Below are 14,874 nucleotides of genomic sequence, written 5' to 3'. Positions count from 1 at the left end.
AAGGGCTGGGAACCTCAGCTTACTAATTAGAAGCCTAATTTATTTCTATTCCACCAAGACCTTCACTCCACGGGGAACATACCAGAACTCAAGGGGAATGTACCTTTCTACTATAAATTCAGGTGACACTGGGATTTACTCATTTAGCATCTACAAAGCAACAGAAACACCTCGCAGAATGCATTCGCAGTCTTCTGGATTATCTACAAAGGAGCCAGTGGCAGCTATAGGGAGCTCTCCAGCTAGCTTGGCTTGTGAAGGCCCGGTTTAGATGTGGCCAAGGATTTGGTTCCCATCTGGACAAGCCCAGTGTAGTCCATGCTGACATGGTGGCGCCTCTTACCTCCACCCGGTATCCATCAATTCCAACAACTGGAAAAATAGAACTAAAAAGCACATCTTCTCCTAATGGTGGAAGCAGCAACACTCCATAGCTTTCAGTATTAGCTAAAAACAAATCCGTTTTCTGGGTCTAATTATAAGGATAAAAAAGTTAGAGGGGGCTAAAAAAAACCCCATGCTACTAGCCACATAGTACACAGCATGAGAATGAGACTAGTACCTTATGAAGTTACAAGTTATTAATACAAGAAAACAGGGTAATTAACATGTGGCTCTATGTTACCATTAACAAGGTCCTTAAAAGTCAGAATGCTATCAGAAAGGGGAAGCACCTCAAAGACAAGTGACAGGAACAATCATCTTTCTTACCGCCCAGGGTTACTCTTAGCCTTGAAGAATCAAAACGGAGTAAACATATACCTCAGAAACATACCATTCAGTTTGAAGCCTGGCTACAATTCCCTTCTTTCCTTTCCAATGCAGCCATATTATTCAAACAGACCTGCTTATTTAGAAAAGTCTGTTCTGTGATGACCGAGAGCCAAAGCCTGTAGCTACCAGCCAAAGAGAGGTGCATTGGTCTAGGCAGTACTAGGACAGAGGGTCAAGAGAAGGATTTTTTTAATCCTCCAAGCTTGAAAAGTAAGCACTGAATATGAACAAGGGATACTTTCAGAACTGACCAAGAATGAGAAAAACAATGCTGAAAAACTCAAAAGGGCTCCAAGACCAGAACAGCAGCAGGGATAGTTGGGTCCAGGCTAAGAACCTAGGCCAGTGTCATCTGAGGAACATTTGAACAGAGCCCCCACCCCGCCATGTTCTAGGCAATGCTAATACTCCATCATTGTCATGGGCACAAAGTCATACAAATAGGAGGCTGTCGCCCTCAATGAAAGCACAGTGGGGCATTATTTCTCGCTACCTCAGCCTCTTAAGGCCTAGCACTACCATTTCTGCACTCCTTTCTAAAAGCAATGAAAATGCAGGTAGAGGATGGATAAAGCCTAAATTGGTGTCTCAGACTTGTCAGTGTCCTTTAGGAAATTTCTCACTGCCCAGAGGCGTTTGTTTTATTCTGGCAACTCTTCCTTGTAATGGATGGTTTGGCGTTGCCTGCCAAGCGCCTCTGGCACAGGCTAGGAAGATGATACCAAGAACACGCTGAGTGCCAGATGCCTTCTGCAGAACGTCAGGTGTGACAGAAACAGGAGAAAGCGAGAGGCTGGGGGTAGGGGGCAGTGTACTGGGAGGGCAAGAAGGGGAGGGGAGCTACCACATACCAATCCTGAGAGACACATTTCTGTAGTCCACTCTGCAGCAGAGAGGGGCAGCAGTCTACTCAGCGGGGCTCAATAAAGCCAGCAGACCCAGCGAAGCCGTGCACAGCACTGTAGAGATGACGACACGAGGAGAGCTGTTCTCCAATTTTTTTGTGGGAATGACAAAATTGACAAAGAGCAGAGTGATGTGTGTCATAAAATGAGCTTTAATGTCTCCCTCTCACAACACGACAGTGCTCCACGGCTGGCTCCCTGTGAGGACCGGAGGCGGCGGGCCCCTGGCTGCCGTGCAGTGTGAGCAGCCCCCGGCCTTGGCTTGGTGCAAACCCCACAGCTGCTGCAGCTCACTAGCTCTGGAGTTCTGCAAGTGACAATGCCGATTCCATGAGGACCAAGTACTTCAGACACTGCTCCGTCTCTCTGTGGGAACTGCTCCCTCCACCACCCCTCAGTCTGGTGAGGCCCGAGGGAACACGCCGCCTTTGCAGGGCTGAAATCTCCCATCGTCCCAGGTTTAAATCCTCTGTTTTGTATCTTCTCCAGACATCTTAGACGTGTGAGCCAGGCTAACAATGGGACTTGCCCTGCCCAGAGGACTCTTGGAAGTCCTATCCAAGCTGTCACAAGTCAGCTTCCTGGCTGATGGCCCCCTTCTATGCCCAACACAGTAGGGCAGTTCCAAAGAACTGCAGCTAGAAGCAAAGATGGACAGGAGTCCATCTTCTTTCTGTACCCAGTTAGCGCTCGTCTTGATGGCTTTCTCTTTCATTAACATGCACTTCTGCACATACACAGAACTCTAGAAGGATCCTCCTATCTGAAGACTATGGAAATATTTTCTGAATTCATAGAACTATCCCCTTCATTGAGTGATGTTCAAACCGCAGACTGGTCTCTGCCTTCCCAGATATCTTCCCGTTGCTTGGCTTCCAGTCGTTTTCTCTCTGGAAGTTAGGACATGGTTAAAAGTGGGAGTACACTTCACACCACCAGGGACTTTCCTTTAATCCAAATTATAAGCAAACTTTAATCATGAGACAGGAGGACTTCTGGTCTTCTCTTACCTGATTCCAAGAGTTAATATTTTTAACTTTCCAAGGGCTTTGTAAGTGAAAACAATGTGACTAGTACTTTATAATAGAGAGAAAGATCTGGGGCTAAGAGAAATAAAAAGTCTATGGAGTGGGGCACCTGGGTGGCTCAGTTGGTTAAGTGTCTGACTCCTGATCTCAGCTCAGGTCTTGATCTCAGAGTTTTAAGTTCAAGCCACTTGCTGGGCTCCACGCTGGGCGTGAAGCCTACTTAAAAAAAAAAAGTATATGAAATCAGAATCTAGCAAGACCCAGAATCCAGTCTTGCTGATAATGTGTTTATTTTAATTCTATTTCTCAACTGTGTTAGTGGTTCAATATAACTGCCTGTTATTCCCACTTCACTGATCTTTAAAAATTTTCAATAGGGATAGAGAATATGTTTCAATATTCTTCTGCCTTCTTGCTCAAATGGAAGTGGTAGCCACTGGGCTTTAGTTATATCTCCCTATTACAATCTCACAGAAAAAATATTTCAGAGACAAATCAAATTTCAATATTTTCAGAGCACTTTCAGGAGCCAAAAATCTTCTGGAATGCACAATTCCAACATGGAAAAATGAGCACATATAAGAAAGGAAACAAAGAACTATTTCTAAAAACAAAACAGAAACACAAATCTGGGCAATCCATCTTCAATTTTTAACAGAGACGCTTGGTTTCCGTTTAATACTTTTACCAAAACCTGAGACAATACAGACCATACACGATCTGGTAACACAAGCACTTCGTTAGGTACGACAATACTAGTTCTAATTTCATGGCTAGTCATTTACCTTTACAATAAAATGTACATGGTAAGCCTAAGTGCTTCCTCTCAAGGACTTTTATTTCAGATAGTTCTGTGAAAGATTTCACAAGTCATGAGCCAGGGGAATTATTACAGAAATCAAGGTGAGTTTAGAGTTAACACTTGCTATGTTGACATACCTTTCCAAATCACCAGAATCCCTTACAAAATTCCTTTACTAAATATTTTACTGTACTTTAAGGGCAAAGAACTTGGTCAGGAAGTTAACTGGCACTTGGAAACGTGAGAAACAGAAATTCACTGCTATTTGGGCACCACCTTGTGGCATTATCTGAATATAGCAGCAAAGTTCTAATGTAAGAGGCAAAAAAAGGGGAGGGGCGGTCAGCAAATTCCAAACTGAAGGCTAATTAATTCAGTGCCTTGTGACTTGGCTTTAAGACAGGCTTGAACTGGGACTGGGATAATCCAGAGAGACAGCAGCCCTAAAGAAAACTGGCTTATCTAAAGGATTCCAGGGTTTCTTTGGAAGGCACTTTGGTTCTGATTCTTACTAACTGGGTAAAGTTAGAAAGGGGATCTAAAGGCAAAAGCGACATTGGATGAGGAGTGCCTGGGTGACTCAGCGGGTTAAGTGTCTGCCTTCAGCTCAGGTCATGATGCCGGGGTCCTGGGATGTAGCCCCGGATCAGGCTCCCTGCTCAGAGGGGAGTCTGCTACTCTCTCTCCCTCTGCCCCTCCCCTCCGCTTGTGCTCTGTCTCTAGCTTTCTCTCTCTCTCAAATAAAATCTTAAAAAATAAAAATAAAAAAAGATGCAATATTGTACGAAAGCCATCAAAAACTGGTTCTGGATTCCTAGAAAAAGTGAGGAAACCATGAAAGTAAACTACTAGAACTCAAATTTTTCCGTAAGCTCAGAAATTTAAACCAGAAAAGCTATCTGGGAAATTCTAAGAAAACAGATCCAGATGCAGTAGAAAAATATAATGACTGCCCATAAACCACAAGGCCAAAGTCAAAGTAGTTCTGAAAACAAAACAAAAAAAAAATTTTTTTTTTAAAGTTTAGGGCTAAAACTCATTTGGTGGTAAATATAACCTGAAAAACTAAGAGGCTGCTTATAGTCTTATATATGCCATTTTATGGAACAGCCATACACTTTGGGGCAGAAATATTAACATTAGTGTGTTTGATTTTGGTGTCAGGAAATACGTATTAAGATAACCATATTATCTTTCTAAAATTGAAAAAGTTTAGAATACTGAAACATTTTCTACCTTAAAGCTTTCTAATAAAAGATTATAGATCTCTCCTGCCAAATATATGTAAAAAGAACGGGCAACTCTGGTGGTAAGCCATACGAGAAACCAGTGAAGGCTAGGGCACAATCTGAGAAGCACAAGGAAATAGTAGCAATGTGAGGCACACATTCCAAAATTCAGAACATGAGTAGAGAAGGACTTTTTAAAGAGGAAGCATGGAGAGGCTAAATGACTTGCCTAGGGTTATATAACCAGCAAAAAACTAAAGCTGGAACACGGGTCCTTAATTCTTAAACCAGCATACTTTCCACTGTCCTGACATCTGAAAATATCTACAAAGAAAAGGGAAAAATGAAAAAAAAATGTATTGTCAGAAAGATAAGGAAGCATGTCGTCCCTTTATTAAAAAGAGAAAGGAAAACAGATAATAGCTGACAGACTGCATGAAAAGAGCTCCTATTAACTTTACCTCCAACAATTAAAAAAAGTAAACTAAGTAAAGAAAAAAAGCTCAACCGCAGCCATAAGGGCAAGGAACTAAAGGGAGAAGAAGAAGAATTCGTATGAAATGATTAACCTACAGCACACATGAGCTGGCCCTGCAGACTGACTTTCATTTCCCAGTATGAGAAATCAACTGGCAGAAATGATTCTATTAAATGAGGTGGCTGAATCACCACTTACCACTGAAGGAACGGAAGGGGCTGAAGATGAAAAAAGGGCCAATTTGGTGTCATTATGAAAGAAAATAAAGAAAAAGGATGTAAATTAAAACTTTCAAAATCTACTTCTACACCTAAGAAAATAATGGAGAAAAATCATCACAAAATTCCCAGGCAGCCACCTACAGAGTAATAATCAACATGAAGATTGGAAATACAAGTCTGGTCAAACTCACCTAATTGCCTTCTTTCATGGATTGACAGACCTGATAGATTAAGGAGAAGTAATTTAAGTAACCTCTTAATTTTAGCAAGGTTTTAGATTTTAGGCTTACCAAGTATTTATATAATCATTAATATACTGGGAAACATATAGTCTGGATCACAGAAGTGTTAAGGGGGCATTTAACTGTGGAGAGTAGAACTTTCATCAATGTAAATAGTGTCAACACAAAGCACTATGTGCTACTTATTTAGCAATAGTTGGTAAACTGGTCAGTTGATCCTAGGGTTAACACTTTCATCTCTGATACAGGTCAGGGATATTAGTTTACTAAACAGAAGGTGAAGGCAAAAATACAGGTAAATACTGCATCTCAGAGGAAAAGATCACATTAAGATGAAAAGAGAAATGCGGTTAAAATAAAGGGAATTTCACATTAGGGAAGAAAAGACACAAAGAAAATGCCACATGACCCAGATTATGAGTCAGCAATGNAAAGAGAAATGCGGTTAAAATGAAGGGAATTTCACATTAGGGAAGAAAAGACACAAAGAAAATGCCACATGACCCAGATTATGAGTCAGCAATGCAGCAGAGCCCCTGAACAAAGCAGAATAATGGAATGCCTAAAAAAGATTTCAAAAGGTAGCAGTTGTGATTAAATTTTTTTATTACAGTTGACTAAGTATTCTATAGGGATGATTTTACTTTTAAGTTCTTAGTGATTTAATTAAGCAAACTAGGGGATCAAATCATTGTTTACTTACTCTGCCTTTCAGGCCTGTGACCCAAAAGATGCCTTTCAGAACCAGTCAATTAATCACCTACTGCCAAGAGTAAAATGGAAATAAGTTATGAAATAAAATTTTGGCAGGCTTTGAAAATGAGAGAGTACCTTATTCTGAGAAGTAATATTATCTTCTATCTCCAGTTTTAGGTGGGAATCAAGTGTTTTTGATAAATGAAACATGGGGAAATTTTTTTTTTTTAAAGATTTTATTTATTTGACAGAGACAGCCAGCGAGAGAGGGAACACAAGCAGGGGGAGTGGGAGAGGAAGAAGCAGGCTCCTAGCGGAGGAGCCTGATGGGGCTCGATCCCAGAACGCTGGGATCACGCCCTGAGCCGAAGGCAGATGCTTAACGACTGCGCCACCCAGGCGCCCCGAAACATGGGGAAATTTTACACATACTACTGAATCTGGTCTTTAAAATGTAGTTTTGTTGTTTTGTGTGAATCACTGGTTTAAAATATAAGTAGGTCAAATACTTTGATTTCCCACTCTTTGTGCAGTTCTGATCTATTATGCACTCTGCTGGACTAAAAATCATTTCTCCCATGTTCTAAGATTTACAAACTAAAGTTCTTATCCTCCAGATACACACAATATGATTTGCATAAAATGATTTGGGTACTTCTTTTTTCTTGATTCTTCCCAGAGTAATGTTACTTTCTCAATCTCCTTTAAAAAAAAAAAGAAAAAAACCACAGAACTTTCTCTCTTCCTCTATCTATCTATCTATCTATCTATCTATCTATCTATCTATCTAATCTATCTATAAGTTGGCTCCATTCCCATTGTGGAGCCCAACACAGGGCTTGAACTCACAACCCTGAGATCAAAACCTGTGCTTAACCGACTAACCCACCCAGGTGCCCCTGAATCTCCTTTTTAATTAAGGACTAAGACATAAGCTTCTCATTCAAAGGGTAAGAAAACCAAAATAGGGTGAGGGAACTTAGCAGGAAGTATTTAAGCCTCAAAATCACTAATACCAAATTCATTAATTAGGTTTTCGTATGCAGTGTTCAATTCTGGGTTTTATAAAGAAAAATATAGAGGACTTAAAAGAGTTCAGAGTAGAATCATGAATGAAATAAGATTTATGAAGAAAAAGTGACCAATGTCAGCCATGTATTCTTCAGTCAATGACCATACACACTGGGTATCTTTTTGTGAACCAGACACTATGCTGGACAGAACTCCTCAAGTAGGCAGGGGAGAAAAAGCCTAGCTGTTCTACAGTGCTATTTATGAAAGTACCTATCTCAGGATGGCACATCGATTCCAATTTCCATGCTAAGCCTGATCAACTGGCAGCGGTCAAGTCAAAACTCACAAAAGAGTGTCATGACTGATTAGCACTGTTTGTCATAGATAATGGATGGGAAGCAGCAGGTAATATTTGTCTTTACTGTCTCGTATTATTATAATGGACACTAATTTTCTAAGAGTTACATAAATAAAAGTATCCTGAATTTGTAAAGCACCTTTCTAAATAAACGTTTTTACACATTAACTCAGATTGTGCTCAAAAAATTCTCCAGGGTAAGTCAGGCATTAGTTTTGTTTTGTTGGAAACTAGAGCACACAGAGGTATAAGGGACAAACCCATGGCAACACAGCTAAAATTAATGGCAAAAACTCTACTGCCACCCAGATTCCCTTATTCCTAAATATCTGCCCTTGATCTCTAAAGATTAGGAACAGGATGGTGTCCACATGCTCCCTTATTTCTACAAAGGAAAAAAGAAAAGGAAACTGGCTTAAACCATTATACAGATTTAAGTTAGACCTAGGGAAGAATTTTTTGACAGTGAAAGCTGCTACAACAACAACAACAACAACAACAACAACAACAACAACAAAAGCCTGCCATATTTCACTTTCTAAAGACCTTAAAAATTCTTTTTTTTTCCCCTGGGAAAAAACATTAATTACTCCAAAAGTCCTTCAAGAGCAATACAGCATTGTAAGGAGAGCATGGGTTTTGATTAGAGAGGCCTTGGTTCAAATGCCTCCTCTCAATTTACCAACTAGGTAACTTTAGGCCAGGTACTTAACTTCCTGGGCCAGCTCTAAACTGGAGATAATATCTTCCATCATAATTATAATAACTTATTACATTGCCTGAAATTGCCTTCTTATCCTTTTAATCACAAAAACCCTGTCATATTTTTAATCTCAAATCTTCAGTACTAAAAACAAATAATCCAATTAAAAATGGGCGAAAGACTTGAATAGGTATTTCTCCAAAGATGACATACAGATGGCCAAAGACACATGAAAAGATGCTCAACATCATTCACCCTCAGGGAAATGCAAATCAAAACCACAATAAGATATCATCTTACACCTGCCAGAATGGCTAAAATAAAAAACGTAAGAAATAAGTGTTGGTGAGGATGTGGAGAAATTGAAACCCTGGTGCACTGTTGGTGGTAATGCAAACTGGTACAGCCAGTGTGGAAGACAGTATGAAGGTTCCTCAAAATATTAAAAATAGTACTACCATATGATCTAGTAATCACACCACTAGGTACTTATCCAAAGAATAAAAAACCACTAATTTGAAAGGATACATGCACTCCTATGTTTAATGTAGCATTATTTACAATACCCGAATTAGGGAAGCAGCCCAAGCATCCATCAATAGATGACTGGATAAAGAACAGGTGGTGTGTGTGTGTGTATACACACACATACACATATATGTATATGTGTATACACACACACACACACACACACACAAAATGGAGTATTACTGAGTCATAAAAAAGAATGAAATCTTGCCATTTGCAACAACATGGATGCACCTAGTAAGTGTAATGCTAAGCAAAGGAATACCACATGATTTTTCACTCATATGTGGAATTTTAGAAACAAAACAAAGAAAGGGGAAAAAAGAGATAAACCAAAAAAAACACACTCTTAACTACAGAGAACAAAATGATGGTTACCAGACGGGTGGTGGGTGGGGGAATAGGTGAAATAGGTGATGGGGATTAAGAGCACACTTATCTTTTTCTTTTTTTTTTTTTTTTAAGATTTTATTTATTTATTTGACAGAGATAGAGACAGCCAGCGAGGAGAGGGAACACAAGCAGGGGGAGTGGGAGAGGAAGAAGCAGGCTCATATCAGAGGAGCCTGATGTGGGGCTCAATCCCATAACGCCAGGATCACGCCCTGAGCCGAAGGCAGACGCTTAACCGCTATGCCACCCAGGCACCCCAAGAGCACACTTATCTTGATGAGGACTGAGTAATGTACAGAATTGCTGAATCACTGGATCAAACACCTGAAACTAGCACTGTACGTTAAGTATATAGGAATTTAAAAAATTCTTCAGAACTGAAGAAGAGGAACAACTGCTTAAAATCATATTTTTTTCCTTACTCAAGGCAGATATCCTCATCCTTGATTATAAGTCTTAAGTAAAGGAACAAAATTTTTCCATCTCTCTAATTCTCCCAAACAAGAGCACAATGCTAGAGGACAGCTGCCTAGTGAAATGCCGAACATTGCTGACAGAGTATTACAGGAAATTTAAAATAAAAAAAAGTACTGATAAAAGTATGTGCTGGAATCTGTGTTAGACTCACCATATAATAATATTTCCACTATTACTAAAAACAGCAGTAGCTAACATTCATCATATATTTATTACAGGCAAAACAGGAGAGCACGTATTCTGATGGGTTCTAAAGATGACTAAGCATCTTTTGTGGATTATCTCACTTCATTTCCATTTTATGGATGAGGAAACAGAGGCCTCCAGAGAATAAGTAATCTGCCCAAGGTCACACAGCCAGTAAATGGTAGAGCTTAGTATATGTGCTGCCGAAGCGAGCACAAAATGAGAGCTTAGAGGCAGACCTAAGCAGTCTTGATTCCAGAATCTAATGTTATCCACTATGCTGTACTGATCCCTCCCTCTCCAGTGGAAGAAGATCTGGAACAAAAATACCTGTTCTGTTTAATATCTAAAAGGTACTTTTAATTTCTACAGGAAAAAAAAATCTTTCTTTTTTTCTAAAGAAAAAAATCTTTAAGTGAGCAGTCTTGGGCTCCATGCAGGCAGGTACAAGAATATCTGCCTAATGCATAAAGAAGTCAGAAAGAGATTTATCAGGAATTTTCCATATGCGTTTTCTCAGATATGAAAAATGGGAGAGCTCTGAAGCATAATAAAGGAAGAATCTTCTATAATCTGTACAGCCTCAGTACCAATGGATAAGAGGAACTTATCACAGTGAGTCTCCTTCCACAACTAAAGGCCTTCTTTAAAAAAGTAAGTAACAGGGTACTACTCACTGAGCCATTTTTAATTGCATCACTGAAATGTCCGCTAGGTGAGTGGGCATTTAAAACAAATACTTCAAATGAAGCTGCATGCTAACGTGCTTACAGAAAAACAGACGGCAGTATTCAAGACGTACATGCGCAAAACGCCTGCCGCGGTACACGGAGCGTTCCGGCTACTGTGACACGCACAGGGTAGATAGGTAAGCATGAGACACTGCACAAAGAGTCAGATCTTCTCTCTCTACTGATCTTCTGAGATACTGTGGTTAGCGCAGAGAAAGCACTTTCCTCAGAGATAACCGACTACTAAAGGGTTAAGGATATTACACATTCGCCCTTACTCTAGTTCTATTACTGCCATCTATTAAAAAAAAAAACACACAAAGAAGAATCCTCCCGTTTCTGTGTGTAAAGGGCCTTTGAGTGAACACGTATTGGAAAAACCAAAACTGCCTCATTATAATCATTAAGGTTTCAAAAATTAGTTGGGTTCAACGCTGAAACTCTAGCACCTGCCATGACACACTCTGTCACTGGTTATCTGGCCAGTGCAGCTGAGAGTCCGCAAGCTGCCTGCTATCACCACAGAGGAGTGGACAGGAAGTATTAATGGCCTTGTTAGACTGGCAATAAACAAGGAGTTTGAAACTTCAATTCGTTTAATGGAAAAATGAAGTTACTTTTTGGTAAGTGGAATTTTCAGAATAAATTGCCTTCACAGATTCCACAGATTGTGGGCTAAGGCAATGAGACTGTCTAAAGCCTGGAAGGTTGATAAAAAGTACTTAAGTGTAAAGCCAGAGTCCCAGGCCTTTACATATAAGTCAACAGCCTAGAAAGAGGGAAGAGAGAGATTTTAACCTTAATTCCAAACTACCGGGAAAGAAAAACCCTGCTGTGGATCAGTGGAAATATTTTCTAAGAACTTGTAGGTACTGCAAAATAATCAGAAGGTAGGTTAATCTAGATGTACTCTAATGGAACCACTCAAGACTGTCTTTAAAGAAAAAAATACCTCCTACAGTACTATCATCCATGTCAGTTGCTGACTTTTCTTTAATCTGTCTTCTACTTGCAATCTAGACCATTAGATAATATCATGGCAATCATGGCCCCGTAAAACACAGCAAATGTTTTCTGCCTGGGAGACTACTATGTCTTCACAGGAAAATATTGCTCAGACTTTGGAGCAAGAACTATAGAAAAAGCCATAGATGATGAGCTGAAAAGACCGAACCTATCTCTTGGAAAACAACAGTTAAGAGCATGGATTAGGATGCCTTGGTGTGTGGAAAAGGAAGACAAATCCTGAAACGTCTTCCCCCTAAATATAAGGCATGAAAACAATTTCAATAAACTTGGGAGGCTTCTAGGAAATGGAAATGACAAAATGGAATGGGCTTCATTCATTTTTTTTTTTTTAAACACATGCCTTATAGCGAGCTCTAGAGAGCTAGAGAGGTCTAGAGAATTAGAGAGAACGCCATCACTTCAACTCACCTCGGGCTTCCTGCAGTTTCTTGAGCTCTGCTTCCCTTTCTGTTCTGCTCTGCTTACTTCGAACCCCAAGGGCACTGATGACTAACCTTCTGGCTAGGGCTGCCGAAGTCTCAGGACGCTCCTTTGCCGGCTGCAGGAACTCTGAATGGGAAAAAGAGGGGGAGCAGAAGGAAGTAAGGAAGAAAACGCACTCTTCCAGCAAATCATTTGAAAGCAAAATGATTTAACTCTGTAATTAGCATATAAAATAGACTAACAAGGGCTGCCTCAGCAGTAATTAATACAGGCCAATAGATGATGATCAGAGGAAACTAACGTGGCAAAGCACAAACAACCCTGGCTTTGTTATCTGTATTAACACAATTTCTACAGTGACCTTGCAAACAGGTCAACACTGAGGTAAACCAGATAAGGATGTCATCAGAAAATGGCTGCTACACTGCTTGGCCAAATCTCCCACTCTCTCCAAGTGGCTGCTCAGATGCCATTTCCAACACAGCCTTTTGTCTTTTCTGTAAAAACATACTTCCTTTAACACTAAAAATAAAAGTGATATGTCTTTAGAACTCTAGATGAGGTACAAGTGCTAGAAAAAACAATAACACAACTATCAACAAGAAAAAGCCCCTCAGATTATAGGCTCACCGGCGTAAGCTCTAGCTTTGGCCTTGGCTGCTCTTGTGGCCTGTGACAAGGGCCGGATTTTCACCATGGTATGTTTACTACCCAGAGCATCACGAGCTGTAAAGAGGAATAAATATAAGAAACTAGAAGATTTGAAGAAGAGTGATACAAAAGAAAATTTAAGGTTAGCTCTCAGAAAGTATTTCCTAGATGTCTAGTTACACTTTTTTTTTCCCCGTGGCAAGGAAAAGAGATGGTCAGCTCTAGAAAATCCATAAATAGCTTGGCAAGTGATTATTTTAGATCAGAGGTCAGCAAACTATGGTTTTGTGACCAAATCCAGTCATCCACCTATTCTTGTAACATTTTACTGAAACAGCCATTTCTATTCATTTGAATACTGTTTAGGGATGCTTTCTTGTTACAATAGCAGAATTAAGTAGTAACAGAGACCTTACACCCTAAAATATTTACTACCTGGCCCTTTACAGTTTGCAGACCCCTATTCTAGGTGGTTCAGATAGGAACCAACATCTCTAATTTCCTTGAATGCCTCTGTATCACATCTATCATGAGGCTAATGACATAAGTGAAAAGGCCCAATCATATATCCAAAAACTAGGTATTATAATCTCTCACTAGGAAGGTTTAAGGGCTACTTCAAATTCATTTGTCTGGGTGGGAAAAAAAAAAAACACCACAAAATTTTTAAGATTTAGTCACACTGGCTTCTTAAATTTCTACCTAAAATCTGTTTACATATGATCATAACTGACACTTACACAGCATGTAACCTTGGAAGGAGTAGGCTCTCTCTCCAAATTACCACTGGATTAAGGTGAAAAGGGAGAGGGAGAGCACATGGGTACAAAGTACCATGCTTAAAAACCTGTATCTGCCATTTACCTACACTGGCTGAATAAAATGCCAGTTGGCTAGAATACAAGGGAAATAAAAACAAGTAGCAAGAGAAAATAGACAATAACGAAAGACCACAGCAATCCACTGGGTGAATACCTGTAATTGGACTGGAGAATACTCCTAGGGCATGTGTGTCATCCACCCATTTAATATCAAATCCTTTCTTTCTGCAACAAAACAACACAATTTTATTTCTTAAAATAAAATTTACTTTTATGAAACATCTTTCAAATAAGAGTCTCATAAAGCATTTCATGATGAGATAAACACTCAGCGAGCGCACAGGTGGAATGGGGATAATGACACAAAAAGCAGCTTGGCGGACAGAAGAAGCCACTGAATTTTAAAAGCAATAATACCATCATGAAGAACTACCTTGGAGTATTTTACGTTCCCAGCCATTTTATAGACATCAACTAATTAATCCTCACATGTCCCTTGGGGAGGTAAAGTATTTATCGCACTATCTATAAGAGATGTTCTTATGGGCACAGAACAAGAAGAGGTGAAAGGAGGCAGCAGAGAAGAGGCAGAAGAATACTGGAAGAGGAGGTAGGCAGGGAAGGTCACCTGGATTTAATGCAAATGTAGGCTCACAGACACAGAGAGGAAGACAAGTCATTCAAAGCAAGAAACAAACAAAAAAGAAACCCAAAAAACCATAAAAATCAAGTAACTGAGAAAAAAGACAACTATAATCACAGAGGCTGACCTATTATTTCTAGTTGTAGAAAGGAAGCAAGAAATGGAAAACAGGAAAGAATTGTGGCAAAGTCAGAAAAATTCAGGATAAAAGATATCAAGATCAGAGAAATATCAGATAGGATTAGAGAGAATCAAAAGAATGACCATTAAGGAGTTGGGAGGTTAAGATGGCGGAGGAGTAGGGGACACCTTTTTCAGCCGGTCCCCTGAGTTGAGCTGGATAGGTACCAGAACCAGCAGGAATATCCACGGAATCAGCCTGAGACGCAGGAAGATACATCTGGATCTCTACAAATGAACATCTCCAGCGCTGAGTATCGAGGTACGAAGCGGGGAGCCGTGAAACCGCGCACAGATATCGGAAGCTAAACAGAAGGGGGAGGGAGCCGCCGTGTCAGGGCGCCGGGAAGCGGTAGCCACCT

At 40.0% G+C, this 14,874-nt stretch overlaps 1 protein-coding gene across 4 annotated transcripts in view; it reads right to left on the bottom strand.

The window, feature by feature from the left end:
• Positions 1 to 1,811: 1,811 nt before the first annotated feature.
• Positions 1,812 to 14,874, bottom strand: part of R3HCC1L (R3H domain and coiled-coil containing 1 like) — a 98,707-nt gene continuing 85,644 nt past the window's right edge. For 2 of the 4 annotated variants that reach the window (XM_019797220.2, XM_034663103.1), the window contains exons 5-7: positions 12,848 to 12,943; positions 12,203 to 12,343; positions 1,812 to 2,569 (exon numbers count right to left, since the gene is read on the bottom strand). In XM_019797220.2, the coding sequence (XP_019652779.2) occupies positions 2,502 to 2,569; positions 12,203 to 12,343; positions 12,848 to 12,943 (305 nt within the window). In that variant the 3' untranslated portion in view covers positions 1,812 to 2,501. Of the gene's footprint in view, positions 2,570 to 12,202; positions 12,344 to 12,847; positions 12,944 to 13,843; positions 13,915 to 14,874 lie in introns of all 4 variants that reach the window. The other 2 variants (XM_034663104.1, XM_034663105.1) reach the window with 2 other exon arrangements.

This window comes from Ailuropoda melanoleuca, chromosome 6, assembly GCF_002007445.2.
Source record: "Ailuropoda melanoleuca isolate Jingjing chromosome 6, ASM200744v2, whole genome shotgun sequence".
Classification (NCBI taxonomy): domain Eukaryota; kingdom Metazoa; phylum Chordata; class Mammalia; order Carnivora; family Ursidae; genus Ailuropoda; species Ailuropoda melanoleuca.
The sequence above is the reverse complement of the archived record's forward strand: the minus strand, read 5'-3'. Positions and strand labels throughout refer to the sequence as shown.